Raw genomic sequence first — 25,095 nt, forward strand, 5'->3', positions numbered from 1 at the left:
AGTATTGTGTTCAATTTTGAACACCCTGCTGTAGGAATAATGTTGTTAAGCTGGAAAGAGTGCAGAGAAGATTTGAGGATGTTGCCAGGACTTGAAGGCCTCAGTTATAGGGAGAGATTAGACAAGCTAGGACTTTATTCCTTGAAGCACAGGAGGCTGTGGAGTGATCTTATCTAGAGGTCTACAAAACCATGAGGGGAAATAGATAAGTTGAATGCACAAAATGCTGGAGTAACTCAGCAGGTCAGGCAGCATCTCGGGAGAGAAGGAATGGGTGACGTTTCGGGTCGAGACCCTTCTTCAGACTGATGTCAGGGGGGCGGGACAAAGGAAGGATATAGGTGGAGACAGGAAGATAGAGGGAGATCTGGGAAGGAGGAGGGGAAGGGAGGGACAGAAGAGCTATCTGAAGTTGGAGAAGTCGACGTTCATACCACCGGGCTGCAAACTGCCCAGGTGAAATATGAGGTGCTGCTCCTCCAATTTCCGGCGGGCCTCACTATGGCACTGGAGGAGGCCCATGACAGAAAGGTCAGACTGGGAATGGGAGGGGGAGTTAAAGTGCTCGGCCACCGGGAGATCAGTTTTGTTAATGCGGACCGAGCGCAGGTGTTCAGCGAAGCGATCGCCGAGCCTGCGCTTGGTTTCGCCGATGTAAATAAGCTGACATCTAGAGCAGCGGATGCAATAGATGAGGTTGGAGGAGGTGCAGGTGAACCTTTGTCTCACCTGGAAAGACTGTTTGGGTCCTTGGATGGAGTTGAGGGGGGAGGTAAAGGGACAGGTGTTGCATCTCGTGCGGTTGCAGGGGAAAGTGCCCGGGGTTGGGGTGGTTTGGGTAGGAAGGGACGAGTGGACTAGGGAGTTACGGAGGGAACGGTCTCTGCAGAACGCAGAGAGGGGAGGGGGATGGGAGGATATGGCCAGTGGTGGGGTCCCGTTGTAGGTGACGGAAATGTTGGTGGATGATATGTTGGATCCGCTGGCTGGTGGGGTGGAAGGTGAGAACGAGGGGGATTCTGTCCTTGTTGCGAGTGGGGGGAGGGAGAGCAAGAGCGGAGCTGTGGGATGTAGAAGAGACCCTAGTGAGAGCCTCATCTATAATGGAGGAGGGGAAGCCCCATTTTCTGAAGAACGAGGACATCTCGGAAGCCCTAGTGTGAAACACCTCATCCCGGGCGTAGACGGAGGAATTGGGAGTAGGGGATAGACTTTTTGCAGGGGACCGGGTGGGAAGAAGTGTAGTCCAGATAGCTGTGCGAGTCGGTGGGTTTGTAGTAAATGTCCGTCGCTAGTCTGTCTCCTGTGATGGAGATGGTGAGGTCCAGAAACGGGAGGGAGATGTCAGAGATAGTCCAGGTATATTTAAGGGCAGGATGGAAATTGGAGGTGAAGTGTAGGAAGTCAGTGAGTTCTGCATAGGTGCAAGAGGTAGCACCAATGCAGTCGTCGATGTAGCGGAGGTAGAGTTCGGGGATGGGGCCAGTGTACGTCTGTGTAGGGCCAGTGCACCTCCAATTTCCATCCTGCCCTTAAATATACCTGGACTATCTCTGACATCTCCCTCCCGTTTCTGGACCTCACCATCTCCATCACAGGAGACAGACTAGTGATGGACATTTACTATAAACCCACCGACTCGCACAGCTATCTGGACTACACTTCTTCCCACCCGGTCCCCTGCAAAAAGTCTATCCCCTACTCCCAATTCCTCCGTCTACGCCGCATCTGCGCCCGGGATGAGGTGTTTCACACTAGGGCTTCCGAGATGTCCTCGTTCTTCAGAAAACGGGGCTTCCCCTCCTCCATTATAGATGAGGCTCTCACTAGGGTCTCTTCTACATCCGGCAGCTCCGCTCTTGCTCCCCCTCCCCCCACTCGCAACAAGGACAGAATCCCCCTCGTTCTCACCTTCCACCCCACCAGCCAGCGGATCCAACATATCATCCACCAACATTTCCGTCACCTACAACGGGACCCCACCACTGGCCATATCTTCCCATCCCATCCCCTCTCTGCGTTCCGCCGAGACCGTTCCCTCCGTAACTCCCTGGTCCACTCGTTCCTTCCTACCCAAACCACCCCAACCCCGGGCACTTTCCCCTGCAACCGCACGAGATGCAACACCTGTCCCTTTACCTCCCCCCTCAACTCCATCCAAGGACCCAAACAGTCTTTCCAGGTGAGACAAAGGTTCACCTGCACCTCCTCCAACCTCATCTTTTGCATCCGCTGCTCTAGATGTCAGCTTATTTACATCGGCGAAACCAAGCGCAGGCTCGGCGATCGCTTCGCTGAACACCTGCGCTCGGTCCGCATTAACAAAACTGATCTCCCGGTGGCCGAGCACTTTAACTCCCCCTCCCATTCCCAGTCTGACCTTTCTGTCATGGGCCTCCTCCAGTGCCATAGTGAGGCCCGCCGGAAATTGGAGGAGCAGCACCTCATATTTCGCCTGGGCAGTTTGCAGCCCGGTGGTATGAACGTCGACTTCTCCAACTTCAGATAGCTCCTCTGTCCCTCCCTTCCCCTCCCCTCCTCCTTCCCAGATCTCCCTCTATCTTCCTGTCCCCACCTATATCCTTCCTTTGTCCCGCCCCCCTGACATCAGTCTGAAGAAGGGTCTCGACCCGAAACGTCACCCATTCCTTCTCTCCCGAGATGCTGCCTGACCTGCTGAGTTACTCCAGCATTTTGTGAATAAATCGATTTGTACCAGCATCTGCAGTTATTTTCTTATATATATATATAAGTTGAATGCACAGTCTCTTACCCAGAGTCAGGGAATCAAGAACCAGAGGACGCCAGTTTAACGTGAGAGGGGAAAGATTTCATAGGAATCTGAGGGGCAACTGTTTTCACCGAGATGGTGGGTACACGGAACAAGCTGTCAGAGGAAGTAGTTGTGGCTGGTACTATAATAACCTTTAAATACATTTGGACTGGTACTTGGTAGGAAAGGTTTAGAGGGACATGAGCAGATATGGCAGGTGAGACCAGTATAGATGGGGTATCTTGGTCAACATGGGCAAGTTCGGCTGAAGGGCTTGTTTTTGTGCTGTATAACATAGGAATAGCATTAGTTACTCTCCAGTCCTCTGGACCTCACCTGTGGCCAGAAATAATGCAACGGTATTTGTCAAGGCTCCAGCCATCTCCTCAATATTTTGTCTGTAGACCAATCCTTTATCCGTATCATACCCAAACACCATCTTGTGCAGTAAACTTTAATTAAATAAAAACACTGCAGTTGAAGTGTAGCCATGAAGGTCAGCTGATTGCAAAAAAGAACACAACCTTCCCTCACTCATCCCATCCTCATCACCTTTCACTGCTGTTGTTAGACTATGGAATGATCCTCTCACATGCCAATGATGTAGTCTTGATATCCTAGCTTACCTCAGTGGCCAGTACACTTTTTTTTAAACCTGCACACTCTCTCCAACTGTAATATTATAATGCTATATTGTTATCTGGTATTTTCTCTTTGCACCACTAGTGGTACTTGTGTATGGCTCGATGGTACTCAATTACAGTATGATTTGATTGCATAGCGCACAAAGTTTTTTCACTATATCTCGGTATACATGGCAATATTAAACCAATACCCTACCCTCTTAGCTAAACAAGTGCTCCGAGATTCGCTTTTGCTGAAACTGAGAACAGCTGCAATAGCCTTTATAATGGTTCACTAAGACATTAATAAGCAAGCTTAAAAATACCACAAAACTTGGTTTAAAAAGTTTATTATAAATGTTAAAGAAACAGGCCTTGATCACCTTAAATAGTATGGTTATAAAATACTTTGTTAACAGCATTAAGATATTAGTGTGAGAAGACTAAGCAAAGAGCAACTAATGCTCAGTTTACAAAAAAAATATTAGAAGTGTTTTAAATACATGCATCATATGCATAATAGTAGTAGACTATAATAGATAATCACCATATGCATTAGAAAACAGTGGAACCATAGCAATGTTAAGGCAACGACAACACTTGATAAATAAAAGATGGACCTTAATCTCTCTCCCAACTTGCCCTGCAAAAGTATGGCATCTTTCATTAACCAGCTTAACTATATTAAAAACATACCATAGCATTTCTCATAGGACTCAAGAGCTCCTTGAAACAATATACTTCTACTATGTTGCTTCACAATAGTAAAAAACAGGATCTGGTGGTCAGGTGAGGTAACCAGATAGCAACAAGCATCCAAATACAGGTAGGGTAACCACTTACTCCAAAGTGAGGGCTTGCACCCACTGAAAAAGACTTTAAATTGGAGAGCCTCAAGTGTTAACCTCTTCTCTGAAGCAGATACATGTAGACAATTAAACATTTTACTCATATGATCCTTTCTTCAAATATAAATACAACTCATAATTTAATAGTTAGATTGCATTTGTATGAAAGTTCAAAGCTCAGGAAATGGAACTTGCTTCCACAGAGTGGTTAACACCATGAGATGTATATTTAAAAAGGGATGCCAAATACTGTAAGGAACAGCTCACATTGATAATGCTTGATGAAATCGGACAATTTGGAATATAAACATCAAAAGCCTGACGGATCAAACAATGGCCCATAAAAAGGCAAATATTTTGCAGCATATTTTGCTGGCTTGGAAAGGCTTAGGCTCTCAGTCCATGTGAAATAGTTTAATTCTGTGTACTAATTTACAGATAATTTCTCAGGCTTGTTAGGTTAAAGGTTTGCCCACATTTTCTTTCAGAATCATATAAATATCATTTTGTTCTTCAAAACATGTTATACTTCCATCCCATCAAGATTATTCTTCAAACCTGGTAGGTGGCTGGTGTGAAATAAATTGACTTTTAAATGGAGCAGTGTGCATGTCCTCTCCAGGATCAATGCTTATTTTTAATTCTCCTGACATTCATGCAAGGTATAAGCCAGAAATGGGGCTGTTTGGTGAATAATGTAAGCTCACGTCAGTGGGGTTCCAGGTATATAGAACAGATAACTGAATTACCCGAAACGAATTTGAGGAGAGTTGTGCAATATTATTCCTTTTCCATGCCCTCATTATTCACTTGTGCGTTGGGCAGTCAATGGGTATGAGGCGGCAAGAAGCATTTCTAGCAGACTCCAATACTAATTTTGAGTAGCAGGTGGAAAGGGTGTCTTTTTTGCCTAAATAGCCACAACTCTAATTCCCATACTTTAAATCGAGTGCTGTAAGAATGGAGTATATTCAGTGGAACTGTACATTACAAGTCTTTTGAACTCTAGTTATGACTTCCTAATTCTCAATCTCCAGTGTTATTTACGGAATGGGGTAGAATGTCAGTTTGAAAAAGTCATTCCAAAGAGCATACCTTTGCTGTACCAAAACAATCAGCTTAAGATGGAACAGGATAAACAACTAGACTGGTTAAAAAACTTGACCCTTACCAAGTGTGACTTTATCCTGAAACTTATGACTAATAGCTTAGAATAACCAAAATCATTTAACAATCCCCTGGACCGTTTAAACATTACCCCACAGTAAGACTTGCTGTACCTGCAAGTAGTGCCTTAGAATTGTTGCACAATGTGCCACGAATAGTAAACTGTAGTCACAAGTCATTGTCAAGTAAACTGTGGTCTAAAGTCATACAAGCCATTGTTCATCCAAATTCAAATCACTTTAAACATTGTCACCACTGTGCTCAGCTCTAAGCTGATAAGCTGTTAGTTTGCAAGTGTACTCCATTTTATTGCAGAAAGGTTGGATTACAGGATAAACAATAGATCAGAGATCCGAGTACAAATTTAGTGAGTGCTGCAATGTAGAAAATGCAACAGCCAATTTGTATATAAGTTTCCACAGTCAGCAATGCAACAATGGTCATCATGTTGGAGAGAGGATCCACAGAAATGGGCGAGTCATGCGAAAAACTAGTGCTCTTTCTAAGACTGAGCAATCATTGTTATGCTACAATTCTCCTGTACTGGGGGGACAGTTGGCACATTAAATTCAATTGAATCTGTTCATGTTGGTTGAAGATGTACATATGTCTAACTGTGCCATCTAAGCCACATGTTTGATATTCTCCAGAAATGCATTGTATTTAAAGATTGGTATGGTCAATTGGTAAATAAGCAGAATATGAAAAGGTGCATTGAGTGCTCAGCCGAACAAACATGGGTTTTGCATAGTGCAACCACTTTACTAGTACATTTTGTCCAGCATCTGTCTCATCCACTGTTTAAGATTCAAGCCTTAAAGCAATAAGATTGGTTTGCACATGGATTGTATAATGATTTAACTCACAGAATAAGTTAATATTTTGCTAAATATATTCTAGGGTAGAAAAAAAGCAAATCCTGACAGTTGACCACCAGAACTTAATGAAGTGTTTTCTCCCTGTTATACATCATGGCAATCTTGCTGACAATGCAAATAAGTCCTGAATACAAATAACAGGACTAAAAGCAAAGTATTACAAAATCTGCTTGATGCAAAAACAAATCACGTGATCAGAGTGGATCTATACGAGCATAGTATTTAATTGTTCAGTGAATATTTTACATTTGGATGCCATGCTATAGAAATAGTTCTGTACCCAAACAGCCCGTGAACAGTTAATGCCCAAGTGAATTGGGGGTTCAAACCAATTAATAAAATTAATTTCTTAACTGGAAAGCCTTGAAATGTTTTTAATGTTTATTATTGCATGGGAAGTAATGCACTTATTAACGTAAATAGTATTAACTGGACATTTAACACGACCTTCAACACGATCCAAATAATTTTAACAAAAGTAACGATACAAGTGGGGAAGTGAGAATAACATTTTCCATAGTGTTCCTTTTTGTTCTAAAATCTTAGTGCATAAGAGTTTAAAAAAATTTTGGGGGGGGGGGGGGGGGTGTGCAGGGGAAGGAGGATGGAAGAGAGGGATTGAACCTTATCCAAAATAAGAACATCTTTCCCAACATCAATGCCCACCCTGCCATTCACAATCTAGAAGTGCTGAAATAAAGCATGGCCACGACCTCTAGTTATGATGGAAAATAGTGATGGGAAGTAAATGCGGTGCATTAGAGGTACACAAGTGTAGCAAAGGCAATGTCAAAAGCTGCATGCACTGCTTGTGTGATTGAGAATCCATTACAAGGTGAAATTTCATTCACATTCAACAATAACCCCATAAAAAGAGGACTAGAAATAAAGATGCAATCAGTTCTGAATCTCAGACACCCAAGTTTGTGAACTGCAGCTGAAGCCAGCTTCCAATCTGGCACAATTCCAGTTGATGAACTAGCTCAGAGGTTCAAATTTTTCAGTATAATGGCACCTAACGCATTCCTCCATGTCGCCCGTTGCTACCAATCCCTCCTTGCATTCCCTCCTGCTCCACAGACTTCAGTAGCTCCTCAACCCACTTCAATTCTGCAGTTAATGCATCATAACGATTTTCTAGTTTGGTATATTTCCGCTTTAAGATGTTGGTGGACAACATGGTTGACTTGACTTCATCCTGTGCCTGTTTCCTCAGGGTTTCTGTCTTGCGTAACTCATTTTTAATGTGCCCAAGGTCTTGGCTGATGCTTTCATTCTCTTCCTTATACCAAGATTCCTTCTCGTCGTAAATGGAAACGAGGGCATCAATGTCCTCCTTGAAGGATTTCTTGTTTCGCACCAGCTCCTGAATGCTTTCTTCAACTGCAGTAATTTCTTCAAGGACTTTGGAGAATCTTTCAAAGTTGACATAGGTATTGTTTGGAGGCATGCTGGAATGTGATTTGATTGTGTACTCCTTGAGTCGTGTCGTCTTCAGTCTACGACGCTCTGGTTTCTTGCCATTATCCTCCCGCCTCACATTCCTTCTCTTGATCACCTTTAGTGGGGTGAAGAGGAATAAGTTGTTAGTTTGTCCATTTCAGCATTAATTAAGCCCAGTCTTGCTGTAACCAAAGCAGCTGAATCCAGCTTGCATGCACTGGCTACACACACATTTGTAAACTTGACAATGTTGGCCAACCCCCAATCTTGCACCCTTTGTAAACAATCTCTATACCTACATCAATTTAGTGTGTTCTGCTAATCAACTCTGGCCTCAAGTTCCACAATCCCCATTTTAAAATTATTTCTATATTTTCAAATCCCTTATGTCCTATTCTTATGGCCTATTCGAGGACTTCAAACATTCAAGATTGCATTCCTACATTTTAAGTTTTTATGACATTCAGATACCTGTTCATTAAATTCTGGAAGTCACCCTTCAGCAGTTAACCTTTTGACACTACTCCTTTAATACAGAACATTTTGGCCAACTATCTTGTTATCCATGTTGTCAGAAATTATATTTTCAAAGACAGTAGGAAGAAGATTTACCATATTAAAAGGGAAAAGTACAAATGTTTGCTCTGTTACGGTACTTAAATGGCCCCAGTAGATGGAGATAATGGTGCTCCAGGGTGAATCTCACTGCTTGAACTCTTAACGCCTTTGCTATTTAGCAGCACTTTTCAATAATTACTTAGCAACAGAACAACCAAGTGCCCTTCTCACAAAATGTCAACAAAATTTGATTTCTTCTGCGACTTCTGTAACTCAGCTGCTTAAAAAGGATTACCTTAATCCATGGATGCTCAAGGCTATCACCAATGGTCATTCTTTTTCTGAAAGAAAAGTAAGAAATATGAAATCACATAAGCATTACTGGATGGACAAGTCCCTGTAATCCATCACCACTGACCTCACATCATTCACTGGCTGCCATCTTTCATGGTTTCTTCTGCCAGTCAGATGGAGGCTATCAGACTACAAGGTTAGAAGTATCACCATTTCTGATCATCTGAATCCCTACATCAGCCTGAACCTCAAACCACTAAACCCAATTTACTAGCAATAAATGTCATGAAAATTAAGCAAATTAAGCATCCAGTAATTTCAAATATCAACTGCTTGCGCACCTGATTTGTGAAATGAGCAGTGGATGGGTGGTGGCAATGTTTAATTTGGATAGACATGCAAGCCTCTCACAGAATATAATTTTCAATAAAAGAATTTTTCAAGTAAAATCATCAACCAGGAAACAAAATCTGGCATAAATCCGTGTTCACTCTATTCAGTACAAGCAGGTTTTACTTTTGCATTTTCCTATCATTAATTACTAATTTGGCAAAAAGCATTTCTTACTTGGGGTCTTTCACCAGAAGCCTGCGAATGAAATCCTTTGCCAGTTCACTGGTGTTACTGAAGTACTCTTCATCAAAGTCGTAGTTCACAGCAGAAATGTTTGTTAAGGTTTCTTGTTTAGTTTCACCAAGGAATGGAGAGGCACCACTCAAACTGGAAATTTGGAAGAAAAAACTTATTATCAGCACATCACTCCATCAAACATCTCTTTTGAAGACATATTTCTAAAGGAAAGTATACCTTTGAATCATAATAAATTCAACTAATTTAAAAGTAGTGTGTGAATGTTTTGGATTAATTGCCAATTTTCAGGGAATTGAACTGGGAATTACATGTCTGGTAAAGTTGTCAGATATCTGAATCATATGTCAGGTTAAAGGTCAGCAGAACAAATACAAGCCAAGTTTATTTGTCACATACACATAAATGTGCAGTGAAATGAAAGATTACCCACAGTCCAACAACAAGAGCAATAAAAACAAGCAATAACACACACAATCAAACAAAAAGAAACATCCATCACAGTGAGTCTCCTCCAGTCATCTCCTCGCTGTGATGGAAGGCCAGAATGTCTTTTCTCTTCCCCTGCCGTCTTCTCCCGCGGTCAGGCTGTTGTAGTTGCCACGTTCCAGGCCGCGCCGGACGGTGAAAGGTCGGGGCGCCCGACATTGAAGCCCCCGCCGGGCAGAGAAAATCCCGCGGCCTGTCAGGCCGTGCCGGACGGTGAAAGGTCCGCGATTCGGGGCGGGTGAAGACGCTGCCGCTGCTGGTGCTCCCGATGTCAAAGGACAGATATGATTTAAGGAGAAATATACAGACACTTCCTATGTAAGGTTCACGTTCTGCAAATCCTAACACAAGTCAGATTTTTACATAAATCGGAATCACCTTAAAACTAGGTAGAAACAAAGGACCACAGATACTGGTTAGTACATAAAATGACAAAGCTCTGGAGTACCTCAGCAGGTCAGGCAGCATTTCTGGAGAACATGGATAGGTGATGTTTTGGGTAAGGGCCTTTCTTCACTGTTGGGGAGGGGGGGTGTGGTGAAGAGAGAAAGCTAGAAGAGAAGAGGGGCAGGACAAAGCCCGGCAGGCAATAGGTGGGTACAGGTGAGGGCAGGGGGTGGGGGTTGATAGACAAATCGTTGGACAAAGGCCAGAGATGAAAAGAAAGAAGGTGTATGACAAAAATATTGAAGAGTTGAAAATTGTGAAGCTGGAGAAAGGAATGTAGGTGGTATACTGGTATACTTACAGAATATAAGTGATAACACCAATGCTCCTGCACAGAAGTAAAAATATATTGGTTAATTTTACAATATTCTGAATCAATCTCAATACATGTATAATCAACAATAGGTTGCATGATATGCTCAGTTAATTTAGTCAGAAAATCATGGCAAATTTAAACTTGTGTACTCAGTAAAGATAGCATTTTAAAAAAGTGACTATGTAGAAGCAGAGCAGCAAAATGAGACAAAAGGGAAGGGTTAACTTATTGTGAGAAAGGATGTTTAAACTGACACAGTTTAAACACCCAGTTTGAGAATATAGGTTATTACAGTGCCATGTAGAGCGTCTTCAGAAGTGCCCATTCTTCTTGTAAATTATTAGAGAATGGCACAGTTGAAAGTAAGCCAAGGTCATGGATGTAGAGTTGGATAACCAGCTGAAACACTGCTCCCAACGTGCACACACACATTAGTCGCAAGTGCCATTCCCTATAATCAGTACCCAATAGAACTGTATTGCAGCATATATTGATGCATTTAAGAGCAGAGGAGTAAACAATATATCTTTATTAATAAAAACTAAGTTGCTGAACTTACCACATGTCTGCTTCCAAAGCCAATGGTTCATAATTAACTATTTCAGGGGCTAAAAAGAAAGAAAATACTCAATCAGCTGTTACTTATCAAGAAGCTACCATGTGCTGCAATGACAGGAAAGGGAGAGGAAAAGGAGGAAATGCGAATCGTATGGTGAATAATCACACGAATGCTTCTATGACCTCAAATACAGCCCCTCACACATGCCTGGACTGCTGTATCTTTGGAGGTCTGGGTCAGTCTCTCTTAATGTCCAGACCTCAATCATTACAGGCTGAGGCTATTGACCTAGGCCAGATCTCACAATCTGTTGTTTGCAGTGCATGAGGAGACATCCAAGCTCCATTCTCAAAGAGAACAAATAACACCCAAAAGCCAACATAAAATTGTTATTAATTTGCAGCTAAAGTGTCAGCTTACATAGACTGCACTTGGTGTAGCTCCTTACACAACAGACTTGGCCTGGTTCTCTACCCAGTCTATCTTCTGAACCCTCGAGAAAATTCTCCCACTTTATTGTTTGCATTCTTAAAACAGCAGTCTCTAGTGGTCAGTGCTGAAATTACAGTTACACGTGGCTCTGGAAACCTCGCAAAATATGAGACTTAACATAACATTGAAATGATATAAATTACTTGTTTCAAATAGACAAGGATTTTTTAGGGAACCATATATTTTTTTAAACCGTACCAAATTTTAAGTAGAAACATACAATTGTGCAAAATTGGGGAATTAAAAAATTTGGACAGAGTGTAATAGAATTACTGAAAGGAAAATTAAGGGCACGAGATAGAAGTGCAACAACAGATAAAAATTTCTGCAGATATTTAGTGTTAACAGGAGAATTTTGGTCCTATAGAAAATTAGTCTAAGAATTAATAATGGAGAATAAAGAGATGGCAGATGAATCAAACAAGTTCTTTGCATTAGTCTTCACTAGAGAGCTTACTAGTAACCAGAAATTAGCTGTAAATTTAGAATATGGAAGAACTAAGCCAAGAAAATACGATTACAAATACTGAGCAAATTGCTTGTGCTGCTGGCTGATAACTCCCTGGGACCTTGTGGCCTTCAAAGTAGTAACTCACCACCATCTCAATCAACCCCCTGCCATCAGTGTCACTAACACCTGAATTGTAAAGTTTTCTCCTCAGAAATAGGGTGCTAAATTATTTGAGAATTTAAATTATGATTGTATTACAATCATTTCAATAGCTAAAGGACTCTCAGATAACAAATAAATGTACTGACCAACAAACTCAGGGGTTCCAAAGATGTTTTTAAATTCATTCCCATCCTCAATTTTATGGGCGATGCCAAAATCGATCAACTTGATACGGGGATTGGGAACGTTTTTATCCAGAAGCATAATATTTTCAGGCTGGAAAAGATTTTAAAAGATCAATTAGGATAAAGATTTATGTTGTACATAGAGAGTATAAAGCCTTGAAAGCAAACTTTTACCTGATAAGTAAACTTGGGGGTCAATCTAAATACAATCCAGGTTAATGTATACATCAAAATAAAAATTCCTATTCAACTCTCTGAAACTCTCCCGAAGACAAAGTGCTGGGGACTGGAAGACAACTAATTGCTTAAAAGAATAAAGGCAAGAGCAAACAACTGCAAGTCAGTCAGCATATGGAATATGTTGTCAGAGACAGGAAGGGAAGCATGAGAGGGCAAATAGGCTTAACTGCATTTAGTTTAAGACCCTCAGGTAAAACACAGGAGTTTAGAGCATGGATTCGCACATGGGATTATGATATTGTTGCAGTTATAGAAACATTATTGAGAAAGGGCACGACTTGCAGCTCAGTGTTCTGAGGTATAGAGGTTTCAGGCAAGACAGAGGGGTATGCTAAAGAGAAGGGCATGTTGCATAGCTCATAGTGTGTTTCAGCAATGCTGAAGATATCCTAGAGGGATCAGTCAATGAAGCAACATGGGTTAAACATATGAATAAGGGGTAGTCACTAATGGGTTATAAGGCCTCATGATAAATGGGCAGAAATTTGAACAGATAAGTAGGCAGATTGCAGAAGGGTGTAACGGCAATATCCTTGAGGAAAAATAATTGTTATTGCAAGTCTGAAATTCTAAACCCTAACCCCGGCAATTGTTTTTATAATGCAATATACTATCACATGGTTTCTTATAAATGCAACTATCGCATTATAGCAGAACTACTTGCATGCAGATCATAATTTCAAACATGTTTTGATATACATCGTTACCATCAATATTATAAGGTGGGGCAAACCAAAATGGAACAAAGGGTATGGCTAAAAGCAAAATACAACAGATGCTGGAAATCTAAAATCAAAATAGGAAATGCTTCAAATACATAATAGATGAAGGAGCATCAATAGAGAGATAACATTCCTGGTTGATGACTATTCTGGGAAATCTTAGAAATGAATAAAGTTTAAAAATAGCAGAGAAAGAGTGCAGTGGAAATAAAAAAGACCAAGATGGGATGGACACTATAAGAGATTGAATGACACAAACTGGGGCTGCTCCAATTTAAATAGGCAGTTTAAGTTAGCAAATAATTAGAGTTTGCATGAATAAATAAATGAAATTTAAATTAGAGAGAATAAACAATACAAGCTGGAAATTAGACACAAGACGAGATTGGTTGCTAATATAAAATTGTAGAAGTGGTGCCCTGAGGGCTATAATATGCCACGTCAGAAAGTTTGGCTCATTGAGTTTGTCTTAAGCTTTGTTGGAAGACAAGGCCAGATATGGAGAGGTCTGGATCACATTGAGATTTTAAGTCACAGGCATCTAAAAACTCAGGATCATCCTTGCAGAAATGGTCAGAGGAGAAGCAAATTGCAGATTGCAAGATGTTGCCTTAAAATAAAATTGATTACAGTTAAATCATTTGTGTAGAACAATTCACGGAAACTGTACCTTCAGATCAAAATGAGCAATCTTCTTTGAGTGTAGGTAGTGCACACCATCCAAAATCTGTTTGAGAAATTCAGTTGCCTCCTCCTCAGTCAATGATTCTTTCTCAGCCAAGAAATCAAAAAGCTCCCCCCCTGACACCAGCTCAAGGATCAGAATAACATCAGTCTTGTTCTCAAATATATCGTGCAAAGTGATGATGTTTGGGTGCTGGATTTCCCTCAGAATGTTCATTTCCCGCTCGATTTCCTCAAGGCTCACCCCTCGGCGACTGGAAGACAGGCGCCGCTTCTTGATGAACTTGGCTGCATACTCAATACTGGTGCTTTTCTCACGGCATTTCCTCACAATGGCAAACTGTCCGCTATGGGAATAAACAGAATAGTGGTGATTAAGCTGCAAAGAGGAACAGTGACATCACAGGGGATCACAGTATTCAATGAGCAGAAAATAGTAGTAATCCACAACCTGCCTATCAACACAGCCTGTAGTTATGGAAGATCTTGAGAGTAAGATGTAGAGACAGGTATAACCTGTATCCAATTAATTCATTTCTAGGGTGTGGTTGTTACTGATATGTATTTATTGCCCATTCCTAGTTGTTCCTGAGTAGCTAGTGGTGAGTCACTTCAAAGACACATTCCTTATGGTAAAAATAACCCACAGTGTTAATATGCAAAACATCTTGAACCTTGTTGTCCCAGCAAAAATGAAAGAATGGTGATCTTTCCAAGTCAGGATAGTTTGCTATTTGAAGGAAAAAATTGTCAGCAGTGATGCTCTTGAGTGCCAGCAGCTCTTGTCCTTCTTGGTGGGGGTGGGGGGTTCCAACAGCACCACCAAAACCTGTGAACAGTGCAGGGGCGGGGTTGCAGCGTATTTTGTAAGTAGCATACATTCCAGTCAAAGAGCACCAGGAAATAAGTGAGCATTAAGACTGCTAGACATGGTGGCGATCACTAGATGGCCGCAGGACTTAACAGCGCCCGGTGCAGCTCGGCCGTGGGGCCTTCCATCGCCCAGCTCGGCCGCGGGATTTTCCATCGCCCAGTGCGGCTCGGCCGCGGGATTTTCCATCGCCCGGTACGGCCGTAGGACTTTCCAGCGCGACGCGGCTCGGCCGCAGGACTTTCCAGCGCCCGGTGCGGCTCGGCCGCAGGGCCTTCCAGCGCCCGGTGCGGCTCAGCCGCGGGACCTTCCATCTCCTTGCAGGGGCTGTGCGGGTCGGTCGCCTCGGTAGGGGTCGAGCTGTCTGTCTGTGGGAGGGGCATGGGGGAAGAGAGAGGAATTTTTTTTTGCCTCCATCACAGTGAGGGGGTGTTTGGAGTCACTGTGATGGATGTTTGTGTTGGGGTTGTGTGTCTTGTGTTTTTTTGCTCTGTGACTGCTGGCAAATTAATTTCGTTCAGTAAAACGAATGACAATAAAGTTATTCTGTATTCAGCTTCCAAATATGGTATGCCTACACTCAAGTAGACAAGTGCCCAATATTCCTTCATGGTCCTGACTAGGATGGTGGTTTTGTAAGTGTCAGGACTCAAATAACTAATCACAGGGCAGTCAGCCTCCAACCTGTCTCAGTATTAACATGGCTCATCCAATGGTAACATACTGGCTGTTTCATGGCACGGCCCAAGTCAAAAACACTTATCTCCACAATAGGATTTTGTTGTGTGCCACAAATACAGCTTGGCAGCATTACATCCATCAGAGCCTCACTCGCTTGGCCAGTAGGTATCGGTTTATGTCATGTGTCAGATGGTGGAAAAATAATTTTACGTTCTATCTAAGCAAATCATTCCGCATACAAGTACATCAGACAGGACAAAAGAAAAAATTAGATTTAAACAGAGTGCAACATAGCATTTCCACTAAAGAGGGAGTGCAAATTTAAGAAAGTGCAAGACTGCGACAAGATATCTTGGAAGATCTGGAATTCATCCTTCACACAAGCGGTCCGTTCAAAAGTCTGATAACAGAAGGGGAACAAGCAGTTTATAAATCTTTCAAAAGTTTTTGTATCTTCTGCCTGATAGGAAGGGAGAAGAGAGAATGACCAGGGTGTGAGTGGTCCTTGTTGGCTACTTTTCAGAGGCAGACTGAAGTATAATTTGGGTCAACTTGAGAGTAAGAAGTAACTTGAGAATAAGTTTGGGCGTTAAAGGCTGCTAGTTTACGTGGTGGGCTGGGCTGCGTTGATGGCTGCCACAGGTGGTAATTGAGGAAGATACTGTAACAGCATTCGAAAGATATTTGGACAGATACATGGATCGGAAAGGTTTAGAGGGATATGAGCCAAATGCAGATAGAGAAGACTAGCGTAGATGGAGCATCTTTGTCGGCATGGGCAAGTTGGGCCAAAGGACCCGTTTCCATATTGCATGACATGGCTATCACTCAGCATTCCCACTTTACACTGGCTTATTAATATCCCAATGCACAAAGGCAAATAATATTTTTGGATTTCAATTTAAGATCTGAAGTTTAAAAATGTAATTTGGAAGTGTTTTGATATTCCAGAAAACATTCACCTAATGTAAAGGTCCCTTGATGTAGATCTGTAATGTAAATAATGAATGAGAAACTAAATGCAACAGAAAATATATCCTTATAAAGGCAAAGGTCTACACTTTAGTCTAAATGACAATGACTCACTGACCAAGAATGATTCAAACACTTAAATAATCTTAGTCAGTTTGCATGTGAGATTCCCTGGTTGCATACAGTTGCACTTGATGTACTAATAATTTCTACTTTCCAAGACGTTCACAGGAGTGTTAAGCACCAAAATTGATTCCAAACCACTGAGATTAGGACAAAAGGAATTGTGTCTTTAAGTCAGTTAAGTATTCACTTAATATTATTTTAATAAGCAAAAATAATCACTATGATTATAAACACAGAACTCATCAACACTCTCAAGATGCACATGTACAATTTGAGGCCATGCAATCAGTTGTATTAAGACCAGTTGGCACACACTTACAAAACAGGAAAAGTGGGAACAGGTATAGAAATTGAACCTACTGATTTCATCAATTGCACAATTTCTCTCTTCATCTGGCTTGTTTGATGTTCAGTGAAAAAGATGGGCCTATTTCAGGAAAATGCATCATAACTACAAAAGTTAAGGCCAGAAAAAAAAAAGCAAAGCCAGCACAATCACCAGACCACGATATCTCACCTCCCTAGCTCTTCGCCCATCTCATAGTACTTCTCCACGTTGTCTTGTTTGAAAACGGCCATTGTGCATGTCAGACCCAATGTCATTATCCACGAGAATTATCAGTCGGAGATGTCACCTGGGTAAATCCTTCGCATTTCAAAAGTCTAGAATGCAAAAGTGTATTAAAAAATTAAAGTCAAATAAATATGTATCTCCATAGTTCTAATTTTGGCTTTTATTCAAAGTTAAATCCTTTCATCAATCGTACTCACTAGCCCAAGTCTTGTAAACGTTTTAAATTATCTACCTTTCTACCATTCTTTCCTCTGAGATTACCCTGAAACATATTATTCCACAGTCAGTGAAGTTTGAATGCTCTATTGGCTCAGCATGAAACTTTTTAAATGCACCCATCAGGTAACCCAAGGCTCATATATAATGTGGTTTTAAGCCTTGAGCACAATAGAACAGAAACATGAATGAAATCCAGAGAAGACTATTAAACATGATTTCACTCTATAATGCATCAGGAGCAAAAATCTCTGTGCATATTGATTAATACAACAATGTTAGAAAACCACAATTTAATTTTTTGCAAAGCAGGAACCAAAAACAAGAACATTAATCAAAGATAAATGGTTGGGATAATTTGCTTGGAATTGTGAAAGAAAAAACTGATAATCCAAATGCAATTGGATGATATGTTGGTCACGGTCAGATGCTCTTCTATAGACTGAAGTGGGATGTTTTAAAGAAAATCCTATACAGCACAACTTTGGCACCCTAGCAATTAAGATTGTTCACCCTTCATATAATAGGGTTGCCACAGCAATCAGTGAGGCAACTCAATGATCAGACACTTTTCTAAGTCGGTACAGTTCACTCATATTTGTAAAAGCAAGACATTTCAGTCCGTCCCTTCATTAACTAACAACGCCCAATATCCCTACATTTGTGGAGTGTGTCAAGTACCACTGCACGTTTCACTTCTCTCTGCTTTGTGTCTGAAAAGGTAAAAACAGTTATTTATATTCCTGAGCCACTAAACTATTTCAAGACTCTTATCAAACTCACTGTTGTTCCAGAAGCTTTGAAAGGAAGTTAAAGCTGTTTCCATTAACCATGCCAAGTGATAAGTTTTAGCAATGCCATTTGCTGCTTTCACCCACTCTTGCACCTGGAAAAAATTCTGCAGTCCTATATCATCCTTAGTGAATCTAAGCTTATCATCCTAATATGCAATGAAACATGTAAAGAACTGGAGGAGATGTGCTATTTATAGATTATAACCACTTTTCTGATCTGACATCACATTCCAACTAATTCTGGAACCAATTTTCCTCCAACAACTCATTTGTGGAGAATGTTCAAAGTAAACACATTCCACGGTAGAATCACAATGCCACATTCCATTATCAAGCCAATACCAGGAAGGAAGACCAACTTCTGAACCCACCATCCTTTATATTTTAAGCTGAATATGTACTTAACTGCACATTGCCAATTTTCAGCTCCAATATCTTCAAAAATGTACCAGAGATCACAGCCTTATTTATACAAAACAGTTTTTGAACTACACATTTACTACATATTTAGAGGCAGACCCAGAAAATTTATACTCCATAGTGCTGAACCAGAACGCCCATGAAAATTGCCCCATGCATGCAAGTATAGCATCATTGAGCGAATTACCAACTAAATTATGTATTAATAATAAGTGTTTCGAATCCTAATCTATGCTGAGCAGATTTATCTTGGCCAGCCAGCAGTGGAGTGAGAGTATAGGTGAATATCCCTACACCCAGGTAAGTGGATAAATTAGCCCAGAGAAAAACAGATCTCCACCTTGAAACTCAAGCCACTACTGGAACCTTAGTAGTTAAGTGACGTCTCAAACTGTAATCTTCCCAATAAGAAACATTTCCCCAGCACAGTGTTGTGGAGTTTAGGAAGGAAACATTATGTTAAATCATGTTTTATTTACATGGTTATTGTCGAGCTCCTGGGAAAGAAACATTCTTACTCAGAAGAGCTCATTTAACAATCTTTTCACCATTTCACTGGTTTACATTCAATTGTTCCATTTGTTGTCAAACTTATTTTCTGAGCTTCATTGCACTCTGGTGTACATTACAATAATTGAATCTGAATCCACTCTGCATCGCCGTTTTTATAAAAAAAACATTCAACGGATTTATAGCGCTCCAACACCATCTGTGGCAAAAAAAAGCCTTCAAATATTGAGAACTGCGACTACTGTTATGTGGACAAGCATCACAGTAATTTAACGCACTGTAAGATTTCACAGAAATGACCAACTGAGGGTTGATTCTTGAGATAGATACCATGCAGTTGTAGATGATGGAGCAAGAAGGGTGGTGGGTGGGAACAGAGGATGGGTTTGGGAGGGACGGATGGTGGGGCGCGAGGTACAGAGGAGGATGGGAGGAATAGTTGAGGGATGGAGAGGGTGTCAAGTCAAGTCAATTTTATTTGTATAGCATATTTAAAAACAACCCACGTTGACCAATGTGCTGTACATCACTTTGGTCAACGTGGGTTGTTTTTAAATGTGCTATACAAATAAAATTGACTTGACATCAGTTCAGGTACTAAGAACGAACATACAATGGCACACAAACATAACAGCACATACACAGGGTGGGTGGGTGGGAGGGACGGGGGAGTGGGGTGGGGAGTGGGGAGTGGGGGTGGGGGAGGCAGGGTGGGGGACAGACAATGGAATGGAGGACGAAGGACAGGGGAGGGAGCCGGCAGCCCCGTCCTCCCCGTCACCTTTTTCTTCGGCGTCGCCTCCCCTCCATTTTTTTGCTCGCCTAAACAAGGAGAAGCCTCCTACTTTACCGTCGCCGTCGCTCAGAGTTCCCGTCCCATGCCCCCGCAGCGTGGCAAAGGGAGGCCGCCAGCGGTCGTTGCAAAGAACGAGTGCAGGCCGCACCGCTCATTCACCGTTGCCAAAACGGCCGCGCCGGCACAACCGGCAGGAAGTGACGCCATGCCCGCCCTCACTCCTTCCCGCCCATCAGATCAATGTTATTACTGGCTGCCCAGTCTGTCAATCAACCGCCACCCGTCACGGCAGCATGGCGTAATGCGGGGAGGGACTCGCCCTCTTATGATTGGTTTCGATTCCGCGTCGTTCCTCGAGCGATATCCATGATTGGCTGAGAGTCGACCTTTCCTCCCTTCTAATTGGCCGCAGGGGAGGATGATACCGCTCCCTGATTGGCCATCCATGATGTCACGCGTTTGCTCCGGGACCCGGCCTGAGATGTCAATCAAATCCGCCCCGCGGCTGCAGCAAGAGGCTTGTTTGAAGATAAGACACTGGAGTGATTCTGCGGGATAGGCAGCATCTCTGGAGAGAAGGAATGGGTGACTTTTCGGATCGAGACCCTTCTTCAGACAGAGTCAGGGGAGAGGGAAACTATAGATATGGAAGGGCAAGGTGTGATTGAATAGAATTAAATAAATGTTAGTGGCCAAGTATACAAGGAATTTGCCTTGGTGATTTGCTCTCAAGTAACAACACCACATATGGTAAACGATTAAGAATAAAACATTCAAAGCAAAGGAAATGTAGAATGGCTCGTTTTTGGCTATGGGGAAGGTGAGAACAAGGCATACAATCAGTACAATCGAGGACAGTGAAACTATTTGAAGAATTACGGTGGGGAGGGACAGAGAGAGAGTGAAAGCAAGAGAATTCAAGATCATACCACCTGGAATGTAAACTGCCCAAGCGAAATATGAGGTTCTGTTTGAAGGCGTGTTGAATGGTGTTGACATGATCAGGGTAGGAGATGAGGAGTGTGTTGAAGACAAATGAGGTGGCACTGTCAAGGTATCTGCTCTGGAATAACATGAAACTTCAGGTGTGAGGCTGAACGAAGCACAATGCTGGCACAGCTTAGTGGGGCAAATGGACACGTTTAGTGTCGGAATAGACACAAAATGTTGGAGTAACTCAGTGGATTGTCGGGCAGCATCGCTGGAGAAACTAGGTAAGTGAAGTTTTGAGTCGAGACTCTTCAAACTGGTCCATTACCTACCCACCCAGCGAGTGGTTTAAAATGCATGATTTTCACTCAAGATTTCAGCATCTGCAACCTCTTGGGCACGGGGAGAAGCTGTTTTCATGATCAGGTTGAGGAACATTCAAAGTAACCGAATGATATATTATGCAGCATTTTCCATTTATTTTTCAGATTCTTATCAATATTTTGCTTTTGTGTAAGGTTGGTAATGTGAAAATGCACAAATTTTATAGAGTAGTGCATTTGCCATTTTTTTGTTCAAGCCTTTCGGAATGTTTATTATGGGTTTGCTTTTCTAAACAAAATGTAGGTACATGGATAGGGAAGGTTTAGAGGGACATGGGTGAAACGTGGGACCAACTTAGATAGGGCATCTTGGGTAAGTAGGGCAGAAGGGCCTGCTTCTATAGTTTAGGATGAGGATTCTGACATCTTGTTGCATTACACCAAATTGGAAATTATTACAAAAGTGCCTCATCTAGAAGTTAAGAGTGGATTCCTCGATGACAGGAGAGATTGGAGGGAAGATGTTGCACCTCCTCGTAATGTGCAGTAAAGTGCCACAAGAGGAATGGGTGAATGGCTTCCAACTGCCGTGACCACCAGTACATTTTATTTACTCTTTCTTGCCTTATTTTTTATTCTCTCAACCACCACCTCTCTGCAATTGAAAACATTTTATCTCAAACTTTTCCAATTCTGATGAAAGGTCATTGATGTGCCTTTCCATCCAAGGATCACGATCCTATCTTAATCGATGGGGCGGTGGTGAGAGTCAAACACTTAATTCCTGGTCGTACTGAACCCAGTACGTTGATGCAATTCCAAAGAAAGCCCATCATCACTTCTACTTCCTTAGAAGACTGAAGATATTCGGCACGTTGTCAAATACTTTGTTGAACCTCTGCAGGTGCACAGTAGAATGCACATTAACTGGTTGTATCATGGTTGTTCGGCAACTTCAATGCACAGGAACAAAGATTGCAAAAAGTGATGAACACTGCCCAGTCTATCATTGGTACTGACCTCTTAACTATCGAGGGGATCTAGTTTATAAATATGAGGGGGGACTGTAGATCAATCATATTTAGCTAATTGAAACTTACCAAATATTGAAAGGCCTAAAAAGAGTGGATGTGGAGACGATGCTTCCACAAGTGAGTCTAGGACCAGAGGTCATAGCCTCAGGATAAAAGGACATTCCTTTAGGAATGAGGAGGAATTTCTAGTCAGAAGATATTCGAGTAGTGATTTTGAGTTTCACTACCTTAATTGGTTCATGTGACAATAAACAGACCCTTGATGAATCTGTGGCATTAATTGCCACAGAAGGCTGTGGAGGACGTCACTGGATGTTTTTCTTGATAAGTATCAGTGTCAGGGGTTATGGGGAGAAGGCAGGGGAATGGGTTTGAGAGGAGATAGATTAGCCATAATTTGGCCCATCAAGGAATAGACTTGATGGGCCAAATGGCCTGATTCTGCTCCTATTACTTATGAACTCAAAAAGGCAGCGAGTATCACGAGACCCACACTACCCTGGCCACTCTCATTTCATCCCTCGTGTGAAGGTGGTATAGAAGCCCGAAAACTAACATCCTGGTTCAGGAGCAGCTTCTTACCATGTTCTGAACCACATGAACTTGGGGGCATTGTTTTTGTACTATTATTTTTTGTTTAGTTTACGTAATACTTTTTGTTGTTTATTATAGTGTTTACAGACTACTATTATTACATATCTGTTTTGCTGCTGCCAGTGAGAATTTCATTGTATTGCTTCAGGACTTATGACAATAAAGCATTTGACTCTCATTCACATTACCTATCTCTCTATGGATGTTGCTGGAACCCAAGTATTTTAATTTCTTATTTCCAGCATCTGGATTTTTTTTTTTGCTTTTAGGCTAACCAGACATGATTTGCCTCTGACAAATCATTACTGACTGCCCTTTATCACAAACTTTGGTGATGTAATACCCACCCACTTGCCACGACTTCCAGGTTCCTGACAGCACGCCATCACTCTTCCACCTGCAGTACACAGTGGAAGCACTGTGCACCATCTCCAAAATGGCACTGCAGTTACTCATCCAGGCTACTGCATCTCTGAAACCGGTGACATCCAGCACAAATTCATGTTTCTCAATAAAGATAAATGACTGATAATGAGCTCTGGCCTAGCCAGTGGCAGCTGCATCTTGTACAATAAAAATGTTAATTGCCAAATTACTTAACTTTCCCTCCAACCATGGACCACCTCATTCATTCCTCTGTAAACTTGGCACCAGGCAAAACTCTACTATCCATTTCCCACCATTCATTCAATATCCTTGTTTGTTGATGCAACAAAGTCATTCAGCTATTCAGCAGAGATCATTAAAATCTCACGGGTGTTATAGAAGAGAAACAGACAGTCAGGTGAGACTAGTGTTGATGTGGCATGTTAGTCAGCACGGGAACATAGGGCCTGGTACGACGCTATATGGCTATATTGAGAAGGACTAATAGAACAGTGAGCACAGAGGGCCAGAGTACAAGGCAGACATAGTTACACTACTGAACAGACCACGAGCATCCATATCACTTAAATCAATTGGAGCATAGCAACCTCACACAAAAGCAGATTGTCTGCTTTAGTGATGAGGGATAAAAATTGGGCTAAATGTTCTGTCTGAAATGTTTTTAAACAGAGGGATCAAAATATTTTCCACTTAAGAACTGATCAACTTTAAACGTCATATGGCTGACTTCCAATTATAAGCAAATATCAGATGTAATTAGATACATTGTATCTGAAGTTCAAGGTATGTCTGTTAAATAAAAATACTGTACGTAGAAATCACCAAAATGAAATGAGCTGTTCAACCCAATCTTTATTCTCACAAACAGCATTTCTTTATCTTTGCAATCCATTTAACCACCCAGCTATCTTATTTTTAAACATCGACATGATTCCCCCGCTTCAATCACGCTCTGGTAATTTGTTCAGCCAAAAATCTTTTGTGGGCTGCAATTCTTTCACTTCACCCCCAGCAGTCACCTGCATGTGAACACAATTCAGCATATGCTTCTACCACTTCTTTCTACTCCAAGAAATTTCCCTCCACCTGTTCAGTTTCATCCTTCACTTAATTACAAACCTCTTGAAACCTTTCCAAATCTCCATCTATCATTCTGTCAAAATCATTTAATTTCTTCAAAAATTGTAATGTTGCTTCGTTTAAAAATTACCGTTGACCAATTACCATTGATCAATGAGAAAAGATAGATGGAAAGAAAAGGTAAATTAAATCACAAAAGAATGATGTCTTGTGGAAGAGGGGAGGATAGAAGAGAGGATGCAAACAGAAGAAACTAAATGCTACCACCAGGTAGGAGAGAAATGCTGAACATAATTGAGTTCAGAAATTCTGTCTCCAAGTCCAGAAGGGTATATTGTAAACAGCAAATGCTGTTAATACTCAGTTGCTTCTGATGGTGAAGGGAACCATCATCCTTGCAAGTGACTTTGGAAATTGAGTATTAAAAACAGAACATACTTTTGCAGCATTTAGTTTAGTTTCACTTTACGGTATAATGTGCCTGCAAGTTCTCATTAGGCTTTATTGGAAGGGTGCAAGAGATTAGAGAAACTATTGACATTAATATTCAGTAGTTTCACAATTGTTTTTCCCAGACTAATGTGCTACAATTACTGCCCAAACCTGTAAATTTCTATTTATGTGGTAGTGGGGAAAAGGAAAGACAATTCCTGCAAGGCAGTGATTGGGGAAGTGGATGTTAGCGAGGATTGAGAAGTAAACCAGAGCAAACAGGGAATAATCTCTATATGTCAAAAAAGAATGCTTGTGTAATGTTGGTAACACTGGAAATTGAGGGCTGAAAAGGGGACTCAATCATTCTGAAAGGCAAGAAGTTGAAAACAGCTGAATTTGCTTTGTCTAACTTCTGGCTGTGTTGTGAATTAGC

General features: G+C 41.6%; 1 protein-coding gene across 2 annotated transcripts; it reads right to left on the reverse strand.

Annotated features, from left to right (window-relative positions):
- Window positions 1-3,730: 3,730 nt before the first annotated feature.
- Window positions 3,731-20,095, reverse strand: dapk3 (death-associated protein kinase 3). Of its 2 annotated transcripts, none has more exons than XM_078424196.1 (9): window positions 19,934-20,095; window positions 17,087-17,232; window positions 13,906-14,266; window positions 12,235-12,364; window positions 10,984-11,032; window positions 10,410-10,436; window positions 9,152-9,304; window positions 8,586-8,631; window positions 3,731-7,847 (listed from the first exon to the last, which is right to left on the reverse strand). In XM_078424196.1, the coding sequence occupies exons 2-9, from the start codon at window positions 17,170-17,172 to the stop codon at window positions 7,305-7,307; spliced, it is 1,395 nt and encodes a 464-aa protein (XP_078280322.1). In that variant the 5' UTR covers window positions 17,173-17,232; window positions 19,934-20,095; the 3' UTR covers window positions 3,731-7,304. The 2 variants fall into 2 exon arrangements, with proteins under 2 accessions (XP_078280322.1, XP_078280323.1); XM_078424197.1 differs by having other exon boundaries at window positions 19,865-20,095.
- Between the last annotated feature and the right edge of the window lie 5,000 nt (window positions 20,096-25,095).

Source organism: Rhinoraja longicauda, chromosome 28 (assembly GCF_053455715.1).
Source record: "Rhinoraja longicauda isolate Sanriku21f chromosome 28, sRhiLon1.1, whole genome shotgun sequence".
Classification (NCBI taxonomy): Eukaryota; Metazoa; Chordata; class Chondrichthyes; order Rajiformes; family Arhynchobatidae; genus Rhinoraja; species Rhinoraja longicauda.

Coding starts and splice junctions, on each gene's coding strand:
- dapk3 (XM_078424196.1), bottom strand. CDS start 17,172: ATGACATTGGGTCTGACATGCACAATGGCCGTTTTCAAACAAGACAAC. Junction 11,033..12,234: donor TGGAACCCCTGAGTTTGTTG/GTCAGTACATTT, acceptor CTTTCTTTTTAG/CCCCTGAAATAGTTAATTAT. Junction 9,305..10,409: donor GGTGTTATCACTTATATTCT/GTAAGTATACCA, acceptor CCAAATTTCCAG/TTTGAGTGGTGCCTCTCCAT.